This window comes from Rhinopithecus bieti, unplaced genomic scaffold (genome assembly GCF_001698545.2).
Source record: "Rhinopithecus bieti isolate Rb0 unplaced genomic scaffold, ASM169854v2 scaffold_1014, whole genome shotgun sequence".
NCBI classification, from domain to species: Eukaryota; Metazoa; Chordata; class Mammalia; order Primates; family Cercopithecidae; genus Rhinopithecus; species Rhinopithecus bieti.
In genome coordinates this window covers 1,322,487-1,342,148 of record NW_016803499.1, presented here as the reverse complement: position 1 = coordinate 1,342,148, position 19,662 = coordinate 1,322,487, and the positions used below count along the sequence as shown (strand labels likewise).

The following is a 19,662-nucleotide window of genomic DNA, read 5'->3' as shown; positions in this document are numbered from 1 at the left end:
ATATGAACAGACACTTCTCAAAAGAAGACATTCATACAGCCAACAGACACATGAAAAAATGCTCATCATCACTTGCCATCAGAGAAATACAAATCAAAACCACAATGAGATACTATCTCACACCAGTCAGAATGGCAATCTTAAAAAAATCAGGAAACAACAGGTGCTGGAGAGGATGTGGAGAAACAGGAACACTTTCACACTGTTGGTGGGACTGTAAACTAGTTCAACCACTGTGGAAAACAGTGTGGCGATTTCTCAAGGATCTAGAACTAGAAATACCATTTGACCCAGCCATCCCATTACTGGGGATATACCCAAAGGATTAGAAGTCATGCTGCTATAAAGACACATGCACACATATGTTTATTGCGGCACTATTCACAATAGCAAAGACTTGGAATCAACCTAAATGTCCATCAGTGACAGACTAGATTAAGAAAATGTGGCACATATACACCATGGAATACTATGCAGCCATAAAAAAAGGATGAGTTCGTGTCCTTTGTGGGGACATGGATGCAGCTGGAAACCATCATTCTCAGCAAACTATCGCAAGAAAAGAAAACCAAATACCGTAGCATGTTCTCACTCATAGGTGGAAAATGAACAATGAAATCACCTGGACACAGGAAGGGGAACATCACACACCGGGTCCTACTGTGGGGAGGGGGTGGGGGGAAGGATACCATTAGGAGATATACCTAATGTAAATGACAAGTTAATGGGTGCAGCACACCAACATGGCACATGTATACATATGTAACCTGCACGTTGTGCACATGTACCCTAGAACTTAAAAGTATAACCCCCGCCCCCCCCAAAAAAAAAACTAACACTACTGTTAACTCTGAGAGCTAACAGCAGAGAAACAGCACAGCCTCTGGGCTGTCCATCCTGGTGCAGCATCCCAGGTCTATCAGCAATGGTAACAGTGAAAGCCACTAGCAATCATAAGACATGTTAACTTATTTATGTGAATGGATTTATTTCCTCTATACACAATAACCTGTAATGGGAGACATGTTACAGATGAGAGGCTGGGAGAGGCTCCAGGGTTTTCTCAGACACACACCAGTGAGTGGCGGCGCCGGTCTTCTTACTCAGGTGTCTGAGTCGCCCATGAAGCCCCCACCCGCTATGCCCCATGACCCATCCCACCACTGAGGCAGCAATGTGGAAAGATTGTGGAAGCAGAACAGGTGAGGTCTTTATGAACTGAGATAGTATCACCGAACTCACAGGACTGCCGTAAGAACAGAGAGCATCCCTAGACCAGAACCACTGGAAAGGCTGAGCTGCAGCTCAGATTGTGGTCTCTAACAAAGCAAACTGATTCAAAACCCATGTTCACTCCTGACAAGTGCTGGGTCTTGCCTCTGGACCTAATAGGCTTAATTTTCTTTTCTTTTTTTTTTTTTTTTTCAGATGGAGTCTTGCTCTGTCCCCAGGCTGGAGTGCAGTGGCACGATCTCAGTTCACTGCAAGCTCCGCCTCCCGGGTTCACGTCATTCTCCTGCCTCAGCCTCCCGAGTAGCTGGGACTACAGGCGCCCGCCACTTCCCCTGGCTCATTTTTGTACTTTTAGTAGAGACGGGGTTTCACGGTGTTGGCCAGGATGGTCTTGATCTTCTGACCCTGTGATCCGTCCGTCTTGGCCTCCCAAAGTGCTGGGATGACAGGCGTGAGCCACCACGCCCGGCCTTCTCTATTTTTAATAAGAAACTCGATATACATATAATAAGGAATGTATGTCACGAAGTGCAACAATGAAGTGTGCTCTGTGGTCACAAGAACCGCTCGCTCGGCGGCACATGCCCGTGCCTACCACAGCTGTCCCCTGCATGGTGTCATTTACATCTGCAGTCTGTGTCTCATGCTCTTCTTCAACATAGCTTTGCCATAAAAACACATAATCCTAAGAAATACACATTTGGTTTTGCTTGCTGACGAGCTTCCTATACACTGCAGAAGTTCTCTGTATTCTGGGTAGTGATCCTTTGTCTTTTCGCCCTTTCTAATGGTAGCTCTGTCAAATGGAGCTCACTTTGTTCAGTCAACTTTATCATGTTATTCCTTTACGGAACATTTTGTGTCCTGTTTAAGAAATCTTTCCCGGCCGGGCGCGGTGGCTCAGGCCTGTAATCCCAGCACTTTGGGAGGCCGAGACGGGCGGATCACGAGGTCAGGAGATCGAGACCATCCTGGCTAACACGGTGAAACCCCGTCTCTACTAAAAATACAAAAAACTAGCCAGGCGCGGTGGCGGCGCCTGTAGTCCCAGCTACTCGGGAGGCTGAGGCGGGAGAACGGCAGGAACCCGGGAGGCGGAGCTTGCAGTGAGCCGAGATCGCGCCACTGCACTCCAGCCTGGGCGACAGAGCGAGACTCCGTCTTAAAAAAAAAAAAAAAAAAAAAAAAAGCTTTCCCTACCCTCAAGGTCATAAAGATATTAGCCTTAATCTCTAAATACCTAGAATCTAAATATCCTCCTAATAGGGCCCCACTCCATCAGGATCTGACTCTCAGGTATGGGGCTTTTGATACAGGAATAACCACCCGTTCTGACACCAGTGAGAAGAGGCGTCCTCCACACATGCACCCCGTGATGCCCCGTCCTCTGTCCTCTAGCAGAGCTGCACGGCCGGACTGAGGTCTACCCTGCTACGCTAGTTCACCTACCCTGCTGTGCCAAGTAAATGCTATAATGAATCACTAGTTTGATATAGCAGGTTTTGATTACTTACTGGGACAATTGGCTTTGGCTTTTCTTGAGTCTTCCACATTAACTGTAGAATGAGCATTTGTAAATTCCATGAAAAACTGTGTTGAGATTTTGCTTAGAACTGCAGGGATGCTATAGACCAGTTCGGAGAAAATGACAAACTTCTAAAATTGTTTTCTTTTGTTTGTTTTCTGAAACAGAGTCTCACTCCGTCACCCAGGCTGGAGTGCAGTGGCACAATCTCAGCTCACAGCGAGCTCCACCTCCCAGATTCAAGGGATTTCTGTGCCTCAGCCTCCTGAGTAGCTGAAATTGCATGAGCTATGTTTTGCTCAAGCAGAGGAAAAAAAAAAAAAGCCATTTTCGCTCATGCAAAATGCCTGGCTAATTTTGTATTTTAGTAGAGATGGGGTTTCACCATGTTAGCCAGGCTGGTCTCGAACTCCTGACCTCAAATGATCTGCCTGTCTCGGCCTCCCAAACTGCTAGGATTACAGGCGTGAACCACTATGCCTGGACCCTAAAATTGTTTTCTAATAAAAATGGCATATATATATTTTAGTAACTTTCAAGCAATCAAGAAATCTTTAAAGTTTTCTCCATAAGGGCTTTTTTTTTTGAGACAGAGTTTTGCTCTGTTGCCCAGGCTGGAATGCAATGGCATTAGCTCACTACAACCAACACCTCCTGGGTTCAAGCAATTCTCCTGCCTCAGTCTCCTGAATAGCTGGGACCACAGGCGTGAGCCACCACAACCAGCTAATTTTTGTATTTTTAGTAGAGATGGGGTTTCGCCACGTTGGTCAGGCTGGCATCGAACTCCTGACCTCGAGTGATCCACCTGCCTCAGCCTCCCAGGATTACAGGCGTGAGCCACCGCGCCTGGCTCATCTTTCATGAACAATATTCTGAGCAATCTTTTAACTCTTTTAAATGTGTTGCTACTGAAAACTATATGTTTTTATTTATTTTCTTTGAGACAAAGTCTCACTCTTGTCCCTCAGGCTGGAGTGCGATGGCGCGATCTCGGCTCACTGCAACCTCCGCCTGCCTGGTTGAAGCGATTCTCCTGCCTCAGCCTCCCAAGTAGCTGGGATTACAGACATGCGCCAGCTAATTTTTGTATTTTTAGTAGAAATGGGGTTTCACTATGTTGCCCAGGCTGGTCTCGAACTCCTGACCTCGAGTGAGCCACCCACCTCGGCCTCCCAAAGTGCTGGAATTACAGGCGTGAGCCACCGTGCCTGGCCTGAAAACTGTATCTTTTTAAAATACATTTATTATTTATGTAGAAATGTATATAGGTTTAAAAAAGAAAATCGGCTTTTGTCACTGATCTTATATCCAGTCACCTTGCTAAATTTTTTTTTTTTTTTTTTTTTTTTTTGAGAACGGAGTCTTTGCTCTGTCACCCAGCACGCTGAGTGCCAGTGGCCGGATCTCAGCTCACTGCAAGCTCCAACCCTCCCGGGTTCCCACCATTCTCCCTGCCTCAGCCTCCCGAGTAGCTGGGACTACAGGCACCCGCCACCCGGCGCCCAGCTAGTTTTTTGTATTTTTTAGTAGAGACGGGGTTTCACCATGTTAGCCAGGATGGTCTCGATCTCCTGACCTCATGATCCGCCCGTCCTTGGCTCCCAAAGTGCTGGGATTACAGGCTTGGGAGCCACCCGACCCGGCCAAAATTTTTTAATACTTTATAATAATTATTTGTAGATTATTTTAGGTTTTTTATATGAATCTGGATAATGACCAGCTTTTTTTTTTTTTTTTTTTTTTTTTTTTTGACAAAAGTCTTGCTCTGTCATCCAGGCTGAAGTGCAGTGGCGTGATTTTAGCTCACTACAACCTCTGCCTCCTGGGCTCAAATGATCCTCCCACCTTAGCCTCCTGAGTAGCTGGGACTACAGGTATGTGCCATCTGCCTGGCTTATTTTATTTTATTATTATTATTACTATTCTTTTGTTGTTTCGAGACAGAGGTTCGCTCTTGTTGCCCAGGCTGGAGTGCAATGGCACAATCTCAGCTCACTGAAACCTCCGCCTCCCGGGTTCAAGCAATTCTCTTGCCTCAACCTCCTGAGTAGCTGGGACTACAGGCATGCGCCACCACATCTGGCTAATTTTGTATTTTTAGTAGAGAGAGTGTTTTTCCATGTTGGTAAGGCTGGTCTTGAACTCCCGACCTCGGGTGATTCACCCGCCTCGGCCTCCCAAAGTGCTGGGAATACAGGCAGGAGCCTCCACACCCAGCCTTTTCTTATAGCTGTTGTCTGGTTTTGGTACTGAAGTTATAATGGTCTCCCAGAGTAAGTTAGCATTAGCATTCTTTGCCTGTTTTTAGAATGACTTTTATCAGTTTGGTAGCCTCTGGTTTGAGAAACTCATCTGGCTTGGTGTTAAATTTATGAGGCTGTTTTTATTAGTCCACGTTCTTTTTTTATTATTATTGTACTTTAAGTTCTGGGGTACAGAACTAGGAGGTTTGTTGCATAGGTATACACGTGCCATGGTGGTTTGCTGCACCCATCTACCCGTCATCTAATTAGGTATTTCTCCTAATGCTCTCCCTTCCATAGCCCCCAGCCCCTGGCAGGCCCCGGTGTGTGATGATCCCCTCCCTGGGTCCATGTGTTCTCACTGTTCAACTCCCACTTATGAGTGAGAACATGCGCTGCTTAGTTTTCTGTTCTTGTGTTAGTTTGCTGAGAATGATGTCAGTCTGATGGGTTTCCCTTAGTGAGTAACCCGACTTTTCTCTCTGACTGCCCTTAACATGTTTTCCTTCATTTCAACCTTGGTGAATCTGATGATTACATGTCTTGGGGTTGCTCTTCTTGAGGAGTATTTTTGTGGTGTTCTCTGTATTTCCTGAATTGGAATGTTGGCCTGTCTTGCTAGGTTGGGGAGGTTCTCCTGGATAATATTCTGAAGAATGTTTTCCAACTTGGTTCCATTCTCCCCGTCACTTTCAGTTACACTAATTAAATGTAGATTTGGTCTTTTCACATAGTCCCATATTTCTTGGAGGCTATGTTCATTCCTTTTCATTCTTTTTTCCTCTAACCTCGCCTTCTTGCTTTATTTCATTAAGTTGATCTTCAATCGCCGATATCCTTTCTTCTGCTTGATCCATTCGGCTATTGATACTTGTGTATCCTTCATGAAGTTCTCGTGCTGTATTTTCAGCTCCATCCGGTCATTTATGTTCTTCTCTAAACTGGTTATTCTAGTCAGCAATTCCTCTAACCTTTTCTCAAGGTTCTTAGCTTCCTTGCATTGGGTTAGAACAGGCTCCTTCAGCTCAGACAAGTTTATTACCCACCTTCTGAAGCCTACTTCTGTCAACTCATCAAACTCATTTTCCGCCCAGTTTTGTTCCCTTGGCGAGGAGTGGTGATCCTTTGGAGAAGAAGTGTTCTGGTTTTTGCAATTTTCAGACCTTTTGCCCTGGTTTCTCCCAATCTTTGTGGAGTTATCTACCTTTGGTCTTTGATGTTAGTGACCTTCAGATGGGGTCTGAGTGGACATCCCTTTTGTTGATGTTGATGCTATGCCTTTCTGTTTGTTAGTTTTCCTTCTAACAGGCACCTCTGCTGCAGGTTTGCTGGAGGCCCACTCCAGACCCTGTTTGCCTGGGTATCACCAGCGGAGGCTGCAGAACAGCAAAGATTGCTGCCTGTTCCTTCCTCTGGAAGTTTCGTCCCAGAGGGGCACCCACTAGATGCCAGCTGGAGCTCTCCTGTATGAGGTGTCTGTCGGCCCCTACTGGGAGGTGTCTCCCAGTCAGGAGACATGGGGGTCAGTGACCCACTTGAGGAGGCAGTCTGACCCTTAGCAGAGCTCCAAAGCTGTGCTGGGAGATCCACTGCTCTCTTCAGAGCCGTCAGACAGGGACGTTTAAGTCTGCTGAAGCTGTCCCCACTAGCCCCTTCCCCCAGGTGCTCTGTCCCAAGGAGACGGGGGTTTTATCTAGAAGACCCTGACGGAGCTGCCTTTTCAGAGATGCCCGGAGGAGGAATCTAGAGAGGCAGTCTGGCCACAGCAGCCTTGCTGAGCTGCGGTGCGCTCCACCCAGTTTGAACGTCCAGGGGGCTTTGTTTACACTATGAGGGTAAAACCGCCTACTCAAGCCTCAGCAATGGCGGACACCCCTCCTCCCACCAAGCTCAAGTGGCCCAGGTCGATCTCAGATTGCTGTGCTGGCAGCGAGAATTTCAAGCCAGTGGATCTTAGCTTGCTGAGCTCCATGGGGACCTGCCAAGCCAGACCACTTGGCTCCCTGGCTTCAGCCCCCTTTCCAGAGGAGTGAACGGTTCTGTCTTGCTAGCGTTCCAGGTGCCACTGGGGTATGTAAAAAAAAAAAAAAAAAACTCCTGCAGCTAGCTCAGTGTCGGCTCAAACAGTCGCCCAGTTTTGTGCTTGAAACCCAGGGCCCTGGCGGCATAGCCACCAGGGGGAATCTCCTGGTCTGCGGGATGTGAAGATGGTGGGAAAAGTGCAGTATCTGGGCCAGAGTGCGCCGTTCCGCACAGCACAGTCCCTCAGGGCTTCCCTGGCTAGGAGAGGGAGTTCCCCAACCCCCTGCACTTCCCAGGAAAGGCTAACGCCCCACCCTGCTTTGGCTCGACTTCCGTGGGCCGCACCCACTGTTCCAGCAGTCCCAATGAGATGAACCAGGTACCTCAGTTGGAAATGCAGAAATCAGCTGCTTTCTGTGTCAATTTTGCTGAGAGTTGCAGAACGGAGCTGTTCCTATTCGGCCATCTTGCCAGCAATCCCGTATTTCATGTTCTTTTTTTATTTTGAGATGGAGTCTCGCTCTGTTGCCCAGGCTGGAGTGTAGTGGTGTGATCGTGGCTCACCGCAACCTCCACCTCCTGGGTTCAAGCGATTCTCCTGCCTCAGCCTCCCGAGTAGCTGGGACTACAGGCATGTGCCACCATGCATGGCTAATTTTTTGTATTTTTAGTAGAGATGGGGTTTCACCATGTTGTCCAGGCTAGTCTCGAACTCCTGACCTTGTGATCCGCCCGCATTGGCCTCCCAAACTGCTGGGATTACAGGTGTGAGCCACCATGCACGGCCCTCATGTTCTTTAACAGTTGTAACTATTCAGTCTTTTTTGGATCAATTTCATTATTTTTTCCCCAAGGAATTTTTCCATGTCATTCAGTTTTCAAATCTCTTTTTCAATTTTAGAGATGAGGTCTTGCTATGTTTACCAGGATGGAGTACAGTGGCTATTCACAGGTACAATCTTAGCATAATATAGCCTCGAACTCCTGGGCTTACTGATCTTCCTGTCTCGCCTCCAGAGTAGCTGTAACTATAGGCACATGCCACCATGCCTAGCTATTTTCTTTTTTTTTTTTTTTTTTGGAGATGGAGTCTCACTCTGTCACCCAGGCTGCAATGCAGTGGCGCAATCTCAGCTCACTGCAACCTCTGCCTCCCGGGTTCAAGCGATTCTCTTGCCTCAGCCTCCTGAGTAGCTGGGACTACAGATGCACGCTGCCACGCCTGGCTAAATTTTTGTATTTTAGTAGAGACGGGTTTCACCGTGTTGCCCAGGCTGGTCTTGAACTCCTGAGCTCAGGCAATCCACCTGCCTCAACCTCCCAAAGTGCTGGGATTACAGGCATGAGCCACCGTGCCTGGCCACCTAGCTAGTTTTCAAATCAAGTGGTAAGAAATTGCTCATAGAATTCATCTTTTCAATCTGCACACAACCTATAATCGTGTCTCTTTTTCATGTGTTTCTTTTGTTCTCAACAAACTGTGTCAGAGGCTTGTTTATTTTATAGCAAAGCCAGGAATCCACTTCTGTCTTTACGGATGTTCCCCCTACTGTATCTGTTTTTTACTGCCTGGTATCTCAACAGCAGTGCTGCTATTTGGCATCTGCCCTCTGGGAAACCTACCTCTCCTCCTTGCCCACTGGTACCGGAAATTACCCTAATTTCCTGCATGCTCAGCAACACATCCAAAAGCACATTTTCTCCAGGTATCCAGGGTGTCATCATTTTGTAGTATAAGGAGGGGTTTCCCAGGCGATCTAGTCTGTCATATTCTGAATTTTTCAATTATCTTCAGTGTTTCTCAAGATCCACAAATTATACAAAGTTTTATTAGACTAAGCTCTCTGATTTATTAGGTCCTAGTTACAAACATGTATGTACACTTTTTGGTACTCCTCCCCACCACTACTGTAGTCTGTATTCTCCTTCTCAACCAGTTCCGATGTCCTCAGGACAGCATTTACAATATAATCTTATTTAGTGTTATTTGCTACAACATTAAAAGGATAAAATACAAATAAGTTTATATTTGATAATTTCCTGAAAGAAATCTATTAAATAGTAAGATATAAAATGGGGCTGCGAGGTAGGAGTAGGTAAGGTAGAAAATCAGAAATCTTTTAACTCCATACGTGCTGAGAACATTATAGGAACTCAGAAAAATTGTTTAATCCATTGAGAAGTCACAGAATGACCCGTCTTCAATATAAAATGTTATTCAGGAGATCCCAGTAAACTCTTTACTCCATTATTTTTTGATCTTGAGATCAGAAATACAGACAGAGAAGAGTACAGTAAAATAATACGGTGCACTATCTTGAAAAATTCTGCAAAATGATTCCAAACTCACCCGAATTCTCATCTGCTTGGCACACGCTGTCTGAAACCTCCTGATCACCTTCTGCAGCAATGTATGCCCAAGTGTCCGTTTCGTCTCTGGTGTTCCTCCTCTCTTTAAGTGACTGTCTGTTTTCCTTGGTTTTGTGATCGTCTATGGTTTTAAAATCCAGTGGTATTTCTTCCCTTTTCCGATTATTCTCAGAAACATCATTTTTTTCTTCTGGAGTTAATTTAAATAAATCAAATGCATTTCTGATTTCCTTAAGTGCTAATGAAAAAATTAAAAGATGGCTAAGTATGAGTCACAAATTTATGTTACATTCAAAAGAAAATCTAAGTTAGTGTTAAAGCAACAAGATATTTTCTTAATTTTTACTAACATCCACCTAGCTTATAAAGCCTGGTCTGATTTACTGTCAAAGCCAAAAAATCGTTTCAGCTGGTCTTTCTACTGGCTGCTCAGTATTCAGAAAGGATGTCCAGTGTGAATGGCTGTTAAGCAGATGTTCTGAACTACTCACCTGCAGTTGTGACAAAGGCCTACTGAAGGCGGTGAGTCTCAGAGTGATCCAAGTCACACCAGAACCTTTCCTACAGCTAAAGACATCAGACTGTCTATAGCTGGATCCTGAGGCTTGTACCAAAATGGTTTCTGGTGGCAAGTGAGGGAAACAGCAGGGTGCCAGAGCACTGCCTGTGTACCTGGTAAAACTGTACCTGATGCTACCAGCTTTTAACTAAAGAAGAAAGTGGGAAGAAAACTGGCAGACGCTAGACCTGACATTAGAAATAACCCCAAAAAGAAGAGAATTAGGATGAATTCTATTATAAACTCTGGGTACACAGCAGACAGGTTTTGTTATCAGGGAATATTGAAAACTGGACTCTAGTGAGTACCCTTATGAATGGGACAAACAGTCGTTCCATTTGAGGCTATATGTTCACAGTAAAAATGTATCTAAAACTGACATACAAGATACTAGGAGGAAAAAAGGTTAAGAAGGCCAGGTCCAGTTTTACAGTATTTTGAACCTCTAGTCATTCTTTGATGAACAGAAGGCATTTAAGATTTTTGTTTTGCTTTGAACAACAATCTTACAGCCACTTTACGTGTGACCCACTGAAACAAAGCCACTGCTCCTGCCACTTCATTCACCTGCTTCTACTGCCAAAACCAGCCTAGGCTTAGAAAAAAACTTACTTTTAATATTACTTCAGTTACATTCAGCTTTCAGTAAGAAAATCCAAGGAAAATCATCCATCTCTTAGAACCACTGTTTGCCAGAAAACGTTTTCCAAGTACTTTTGCTACAGAAACTAAGTATTTATCTGCTAGGGTTTATTCAAACACTGTAATGGTGTTTTTTTGTTTGTTTTTAAGAAATATAAAGTATTTGTTCCAATATTGATACGTATTATGGATTTTCTATTATAGTCTATCTTGAAGTGATCCAAAATGCATATTCAATATTCTCTTTTACACAAATGACACAGAGTTACATATAATGAATATATTAAAAGGTGTTTTTTAAAATTTAGCATCTGCTATAAAAAAACACATTTATTTTCTGCCACAACTAATTTCCTATCTCAGTAATTCTAATTTGATCCCTCGTCATATTAAAAGAAGGAAAACAAGGTGAAAATAACGGAAAACATTATATNTGATACGTATTATGGATTTTCTATTATAGTCTATCTTGAAGTGATCCAAAATGCATATTCAATATTCTCTTTTACACAAATGACACAGAGTTACATATAATGAATATATTAAAAGGTGTTTTTTAAAATTTAGCATCTGCTATAAAAAAACACATTTATTTTTCTGCCACAACTAATTTCCTATCTCAGTAATTCTAATTTGATCCCTCGTCATATTAAAAAGAAGGAAAAACAAGGTGAAAATAACGGAAAAACATTATATAAATTTTTATATAATAAATTTAGGTAACTGGGTAATTATTTACATATTAGATAGCAATGTAAATGGTAAAAGGTTAATATTTACACTCACCCTTTAATCCTTTTGGATCTTTTCTGCCTTTTTCTTCCTTGTCAGAATCATGCCTTTTCTGATATTTTTCTTTGGATTCAGTTTTTTTGGTCTCTTTGTCCTGAAAATGACATGATATCCAAACAAGAATGGATAAAGAGTTGACACTGTATATTTATTTGAGAACCGGAAAATACAGGTTTGTGGCTTCAGGGAACCACCCTTGTATACTGTGGTACATGATCACTGATCATTAAATCCTCTTCACACAAAAGAATTTTGCTTCCTCAGTCAACCATATGATAATTCACAAAATATCAAATTCAAAGCCCAACACCAGTTTTCCCACCCTCTTTTAGGAATTTTATTTTTTAAAAAAGGAAATTCTAAGCAAGTTTTCCACCCACAGTCTTAACCAACCATGACTATTTTACTTCTCTATGTTCCCCCTTCTGCTCCTTGTACTTTTACATGGATATTCTTTTCTAAAATTCATTTTTGTTTACATTACACACATATTTTTATGACTGTGTTCATATTTATGTAGGGTCTTCTACTCCATTGCATTTTCTAAGTTGTTCTATTTTGCTACACTGACCTCATAATATTTCAGTAGTTTTAATGGTCCCCAAGTTGACATATCAATGTTTCCTTAACCATTTCCCCTATGGCTAGAAAGTTAGATTGCTATCCATTTTTCACTAATGAAGATAATTCTGCCATGAATAACTATGTATGCACAGGTTTTCCTTCTTTAAAATGATTTCCTTAAAATAAATTCCCAAAACTGGAAATAATGAATGAAAAAAAGATGTTTTTTATAGCCCTTGATAAATACTGCATATATAAATACTCTCATAATTTGGAAAATACATCCATTTTGCAAAGCCATATAAAAATAATTTTTATGGTCGGGCGCGGTGGCTCAAGCCTGTAGTCCCAGCACTTTGGGAGGCCAAGACGGGCGGATCACGAGGTCAGGAGATCGAGACCATCCTGGCTAACACGGTGAAACCCCGTCTCTACTAAAAAAATACAAAAAAAAAAACTAGCCCGGCGAGGTGGCCAGCGCCTGTAGTCCCAGCTACTCGGGAGGCTGAGGCAGGAGAATGGCGTAAACCTGGGAGGCGGAGGCTGCAGTGAGCTGAGATCCAGCCACTGTACTCCAGCCTGGGCGACAGAGCGAGACTCCATCTCAAAAAAAATAAAAAATAAAAAATAATTTTTATAATGGGACAAATTCTCTATTAAATACGTTTTTATAAACATTAAAATACTTGATGTACTTTGTGTCCTTTTAATAGTGGTATACTCAAGGCAACAGGGGAAATGACCAAGTAGGATGTGAAAAACCAATAAAATAAGCTGATGAAGCTATAAACCTGAGTATACAATGCTCCATATATCATCTGAGTACCTCTAAAAACCATCCTGACTTTTGTTCACAAATTAGCCTTTAATTTTCTAGTCCTAATCATTCTAAGAGAAACAAACCAGAGACTAAGAGATAAGCTGCGGTGTCCAAAAGCTGGAGGATCTTCATTTATGACCACCCATAGTCACAAACACTTTCTTACATTACAGCTTGGCTGTTTCCCTTTCTTTGCTTGTGAAATGTCTTGACCACTCAACATGGGTTTTCTGCTGCCTTCCGTGGCCCTTACCTCCTCAGCTGGGTCAGTGGACCAGAAGCCTCTCTCTTCCCCGCTCAACCTCCAGCCCTTCGGCGTTTGGGCAGACACAGGCATCAGCTTCTCGAACTCTGCAGCACTTCTGCCTCTGTCTTGAGTCCTCTGCTTTTTAGGCGCCGTTCTCTTCTCTAAGAAAGCGTTCTTGTTCTCCAGCTTCCTGCTCTCTCTGGCGTCCTCAGCCTTCCTCGGGGCCTTCTTTCTCCTCCTGCCTCTGACATCGGCATCCTCCTCAGCACTCATGGCGCTGTCCAGGGGCTTCTCAAAGCCATGCTCCAGCCCTGTGTCCTGCCCTGCTCTCTCTCGTGCAGTTTTAGTGTTTTGTTTCTCTTCTCTACTGTCGGAATGTAGCCCTTCACTGTCATCCTCTGGAAAGGCAGAATCATTAAGTACACTTGATTCAGATTCCACCTGGGATTCGACAAATTTTTCTTTTTTTGTTTTTCTATTTTCTTTGGGATCTTCTCTTGTTTTCGTCTTTAAATCTCTTATTTCACCCTTTTTAACTTTCTTTAATTCCTTTGTTTCTTTCACTTCATCTTTTTTGGGCTTCTTGGACTCCTTTAGTTCTTCTTTGGCTTCAGAAATTCTTTTCTTTGTGCTTAAATCAAAACCTAAACTTTCCAAGGAGCTCTCCAGGTCTGGTTTCGACTTGTCTTTTAGCTTCCCGGCCTTTGCTTTTTTCTTTTTCAGATCATCTGGGCTTTTCTCTTCTCTCTGCCTTAATTTTTTCTTTTTCTTCTTTGGTGAAGTATCTTCTTTTGTCTCACTTTGCTGATCGCTATCAGAGTTCGCCTCAAATATGTCGTTATTTAAGGACAGTCTCTAGAAAATACAAAAAAGATTAAAATATTCATTAACATATTGATTTTAAAGGTTTTGAAAAGTAGTACTAATGAAATTTGGTAAGAATATATTTTGTTCCAAGCAGAATCTCAACTTCTTAAAACCACTTACCTAAGCTGAAATCGTATGCTACCTCTATCTCTGACTTAGCAAACAGCTCCTGGCAGTGAGGACAAGTGTGAGTTTAGAAGGCAGGAGTGCACAGAAACACAGTGCTGCCGAGTGCCCAGCCCAAAGCAGGAGTGAGTGGACTCAGGTAGGGTGGGCTGTAAATGATCTCAACTTCAACATTTCCAAAACCACCAAGAAAGTAATTTTTGCAGACTTTCTTGGCTGCCAACAAAGTAGTTACCGATGCAAATACGAAATGTTTTCTAAGACCCTGGATCCCGGAACGTCCTTAAACTTGCTCCTACGTTTGACAGTTATGTACAGAACAAGCAAGACTGCACACAAATCTTACTTCCCAAATTCATGTGTTATCTGAAATAACTGCTTATGAAAAAATATTTTCCTATTTTAAAATTCAAAAAAAGAAACCTAAAAATCAAGTACTTATATAGACACAAAAACACTATGCAAAGTATTTTCAGTTCCCACTTCCCAAAACCACCGTATCCTAAATGACTTGGGGGTAGAGAGAAGGGATGGAAACGATAGCTTTTGTTTGTTTGTTTGTTTGTTTGCTTGTTTTTTAAGACGGAGTCTCATTCTGTCGCCCAGGCTGGAATGCAGTGACTTACTGCAACCCCTGCCTCCTGGGTCCTGGCTTCAAGCGATTCTCCTGCCTCAGCTTCACGAGTAGCTGGGATTGCAGGCATGCGCCACCACGGCCTGCTATTTTTTTTTTTTTGAGACGGAGTCTCGCTTTGTCGCCGGGGCTGGAGTGCAGTGGCCGGATCTCAGCTCACTGCAAGCTCCGCCTCCCGGGTTCCCGCCATTCTCCTGCCTCAGCCTCCCAAGTAGCTGGGACTACAGGCGCCTGCCACCTCGCCCGGCTAGTTTTTTGTACTTTTTAGTAGAGACGGGGTTTCACCGTGTTAGCCAGGATGGTCTCGATCTCCTGACCTCGTGATCCGCCCGTCTCAGCCTCCCAAAGTGCTGGGATTACAGGCTTGAGCCACTGCGCCTGGCCTGGCCTGGTAATTTTTGTATTTTTAGTAGAGACAGGGTTTCACCATGTTGGCCAGGCTGGTCTCGAACCCCTGACCTCAGATGATCCTGTCTTGGCCTCCCAAAGTGCTGGGATTACAGGGGTGTGCCACGGCGTCCGACCAGATATACTTTAAAAATGTCTTCCCTACACTGCCTAAGAAATGGACGCCACCAAGGTTAACAAGTGGGAATATGGTGGCACTGGCTTAACCTTTCCAATCGCCCTGAATCACCTCATAAAAAACAAGACAACTAGGATAGCAAAACAAAACTCCCCGCAGACAGCTTTTGGTTTTGGTAAGTCCGAAGTCCGTACCACGCAAGCCTTACCAAAACTAGAACAGTGGTAAGGCCCATGTGGTGTGGATGGTCACTCAGGGGAAGCGAAGGCAACAATCTGGAAAAGCCCAGGCGGGTCCTGCCTGAGGGAACAGCTGCGGGGTGGGGACTCATGCGCACTGGGCAAGGCCGGGGAGAAGGGGAGAGGTGGCTGGCCCCTCCCAGGCCCTGCAAAAGGGACCAGCGAAGCTCTCCTCAGGACTTCCAGGACGAAGCCACACAAGGAGGAAAAACTGCTAGGATTAGATTCCAAACCAAGTAGGCCAGAGAAGACAAAAACAAAAGATCTAAAAAAAAATTTTTTTTAGTTAGCCAGGCTGACTATCCTAAAACAACAGAAGCATACCAAAAGACATGTCTATAAAATGGAAGAGAAAACAAACAAAAACTTTGGAGCATCAGGCAAAAAGACCTTACAAGACAAACTCAACTGGTCATCAAGAACAATGGTTTGTGCCAGATGATAATGGATTAACGCAGTAAGACACCTGAGAAAAGAAAATGTGCACTAAGGAATCTGCAACTGGCGTTCAGATAGAAACGCTGCCAACGAACTGTTAGGAAACAAAAGAAGTCAGTGAATATTGTTCTCAAGAGCCTTCCTACCACAGAGGTGGGTCACAAACTCTCGCATGCACCCCTGCTGCGGACTGATGCTCCTGCCGGAGTCCATACTTTGAGAAGCCCTGTACTAAAGCATGAGCTTCAGATAACCAAAAACGACTGGACAAACATCACCATAAGGACTGGCGGAAAGCATTAATTATGTATTTGCTTCTAGACTAAGACTGAATGAGGGTTGGTTGTAAGAGAGACTGTAGTATGCATGACTAAATGTTCTAACAAGGTACAGTGTATCTAGAAAATAACAGACATGGTGAGAACATATTGAAGGAATATTATGCTTGCTGATTATAGTTATTAAATGGGAGTAAAGGACAGTATTTCAAATGAGATATAGAGGGAGAGAGAGGGCAGGGAGAAGATAGGTCCCAGTTAATTTCTAGTTTTATCCTTCAAACCACATTAAGTATTTTACATTCTCAACAAAATTGCATCGGCAAGGATGGGGGAACCCTAAAACTGAATACAAACAGACAAATGAACCTGTTTATAAAATTGATAACCACACAGAAAAAAAAAATTCAAGTAACTTCTGAACATTAAACACTGCATATATTCTAAGAACAAAAAGAACTGCAAATAAATGTGGAACTTTATCAAATAGGTTGATAAACAAATACTGTTTGTCGTTCATAGTAGAAAGGGCACAGCAAATGTGAGGTTAATTTCTCTGTATTGTAAGATTTAGTAAATAAGGACATGCAATACTGTTGTGACCAGAGTTCTCCTGGTAGGAAAAGGGAGAACACACAGGTCTCTGTGGTGACACTGTGGTGACAGGCAGAGTTACAGAGGTCAGCATGGATTTATTGAGGCTGGGATGTGCCACTGTGCCAAAAAAGAGAGCAGTGCTACCCTGAGAGGGAGCACCAGGACACAGGGACTGGTATGAAGGGGTTCCCAGCTAAATGTGCAACAGTTTTAGCACCAATAGTAACATGTTGAATAAAAGAATCTCTAAGAATGTACTGGTGCCAAAAAAAATACCCATATTTGTTTTCTGAATAAAATATGTATTAATAAAAGATTATTTTAAAGTTAGGGCAAAAGGCAAAATTATCAGTATATGGTACCATCTTTAAAAGAAAAATCAGGTCGGGCACAGTGGCTCATGCCTGCAATCCCAACCAACACTTTGGGAGGCCAAGGTGCGAGGATTACTTGAGGCCAGGTGTTCCTACCAGCCTGTCAACAGAGAGAGACCCTGTCTCTGGAAAAAAGAAAAAAAATTAGCCAGGTCTAGTGGCAAGTATCTATAGTCCCAGCTGCTTGGGAGCCTGAGGTGGGAGGATCGTCACTTGAGCCCAGGAGGTTGAGGCTACAGTAGGCCATGATTGTGCCACTGTACTCCAGCCTGGGTGACAGAGGCAAGACTCTGTATTTAAAAATAAATAAGTGAGAGGAAAAGAAAAAATAATAACCCGAAGGCAGATCAAGCACAGAAAACAGATTTTACCTATCTTTCTCTAACTGGAACTGTTTAGGGGTCTGACCCCTATGAGACACTCCATGTTTACTCAAAAAAGAAAAAAAGCTAAAAATACTACAATGTTGACAGAACAGTTCAGTAGAAGTCCATTAGTGTTACATAACATCACTCAAAGCTCACAACAGACCAGTGGTCACCTTATGAAGACACCTGCTTTACTGAGTGACTGCTTCACTTACTAAACCGGTGCCGGCCCAGTGTATGGTAGTTATGCAGCAAAAACACATGCTCAGTAAATGCCAGGCACTTTTGCTATTGCTATTATTATTATTATCAACAACTAATCCACACAGCCAAAACTAAAACTAATATTGTTTTGGTCATTTAAAAAAAGACTATGCATTTTAAAAAACATAGGTGAAACTTAAATTGTAGGGAGAAAGATCAACGTTCAGCCTATAAAATAGTGAGAATCATTCTCTTAATGTGAGGTATCTTCACTATATATAGTTCTTTTTTTTTCTTTTTTTTTTTTTTTGAGACGGAGTCTCGCTCTGTCACCCAGGCTGGAGTGCAATGACACCATCTCAGCTCACTGCAAACTCCACCTCCCAGGTTCATGCCATTCTCCTGCCTCAGCCTCCCGAGTAGCTGCGACTACAGGTGCCCACCACCACACCTGGCTAATTTTTTGTATTTTTTAGTAGAGACGGGGTTTCATTGTGTTAGCCAGGATGGTCTCGATCTCCTGACCTCATGATCCACCCGCCTCAGCCTCCCAAAGTGCTGAGATTACAGGCATGAGCCACCGTGCCCAGCCTTCACTATATAGTTCTAAGTTTTTTTTGTTTTTTTTTTTAAACCAGGTCCTCACCAGATGATTTGTTTTAACTAGCAGAAAAAGCAGGCATAAGACATAGGTTGATAATGCAAAATAAATATTATAAAATATACAAAATCTAGTTGTTCATATCATAAACGAACAAATGATAGTTTGGCATGTCTCTTTTTTCTCCACTTTTACCTTACTCTTAACTTAAAGGAAAATATCAATATTCATCTCCAAACTATTCTTGTTGTCAACTGCAACTGTAGGTTGGATACAGAAAGAAGAACCCAGCAAAAATCACTGAAAGCAGTCTGTGAGAATTGGCTACATGGAATTTACACTAAGCAATACGGTACACTTCATTATTTGTAAATCATTTACTACACATACTTAAAAGAGTTAAAATCTACAATAAATTTATGTACATAAAAACAAGTATGAGACAAAACATAGTACCTGAATATCCTTCCTGACTGCTTTGGCTTTGTTCTCTGCAATTTTCTTCCTAAATTCAAGAAGCACTTCTTTACAGTCCTCCAAGTGAACCTCGGGCTCCCAGGTATCGTCATCCGACGTATAGCCTTTCCAGCGAACTTTGTAAAGAACTTTACCCTGTTATAGAAAATAAAAGGAGGCAAATAAAGCAGATCACTAACTTGATTAAATTTCCAAACAAAAAACAAAAAACTGAGAAGACATGAACGAACTTGAAAATTGCTTCTAAATGGAAATTATCACATTATAAAGTACATCCATCTCCTAAGAAAAGTGGCTTAAGAAAAAAAGTATCGACCAGGTGCAGTGGCTCAGGCCTATAATCCCAGCACTTTGGGAGGTCAAGGTGGGCAGACTGCTTGAGCCCAGGAGTTTGAGAACAGCCTGACCAACATGGTGAAACCTCGTCTCTACTAAAAATACAAAAATTATGGGCCTCACGCCTGTAATCTGAGCACTTTGGGAGGCCGAGGCAGGCACATCACCTGAGTTCAGGAGCTGAAGACCAGCCTGGCCAACATGATGAAACCTTGTCTCTATTAAAAAATACAAAAAAATTAGCTGGGTGTGGTGGCGGGCGCCTGTAATCCCAGCTACTTGGGAAGCTGAGGCAGGAGAATCGCTTGAACCTAGGAGGCAGAGGTTGCAGTGAGCCAAGATCACGCCATTGCACTCCAGCTTGAGCAACAAGAGCAAAACTCTGTCTCCAAAAAAAAAAAAAAAAAAAAAAAGATGGTGGTGCGCACCTGTAGTCCCAGCTACTTGGTAGGCTGAGGCAGGAGAATCACTTCAATCCAGGAGCCAGAGGTTGCAGTGAGCAGGGACTGGGCCACTGCACTCCCGCTTGGGCAAAAGAGCGAGACACCATCTCAAAAAAAAAAAAAAAAAAAAAAAA

At 43.1% G+C, this 19,662-nt stretch overlaps 1 protein-coding gene across 2 annotated transcripts in view; it reads right to left on the bottom strand.

Annotated features, from left to right (window-relative positions):
- MPHOSPH8 (M-phase phosphoprotein 8) overlaps positions 1 to 19,662 on the bottom strand; it is a 45,983-nt gene that overhangs the window by 16,636 nt on the left and 9,685 nt on the right. For both annotated transcript variants that reach the window (XM_017886441.1, XM_017886451.1), the window contains exons 2-5: positions 18,729 to 18,884; positions 13,027 to 13,875; positions 11,384 to 11,483; positions 9,377 to 9,634 (exon numbers count right to left, since the gene is read on the bottom strand). In XM_017886441.1, coding sequence (XP_017741930.1) covers positions 9,377 to 9,634; positions 11,384 to 11,483; positions 13,027 to 13,875; positions 18,729 to 18,884 — 1,363 coding nt within the window. The remainder of the gene's footprint in view (positions 1 to 9,376; positions 9,635 to 11,383; positions 11,484 to 13,026; positions 13,876 to 18,728; positions 18,885 to 19,662) is intronic.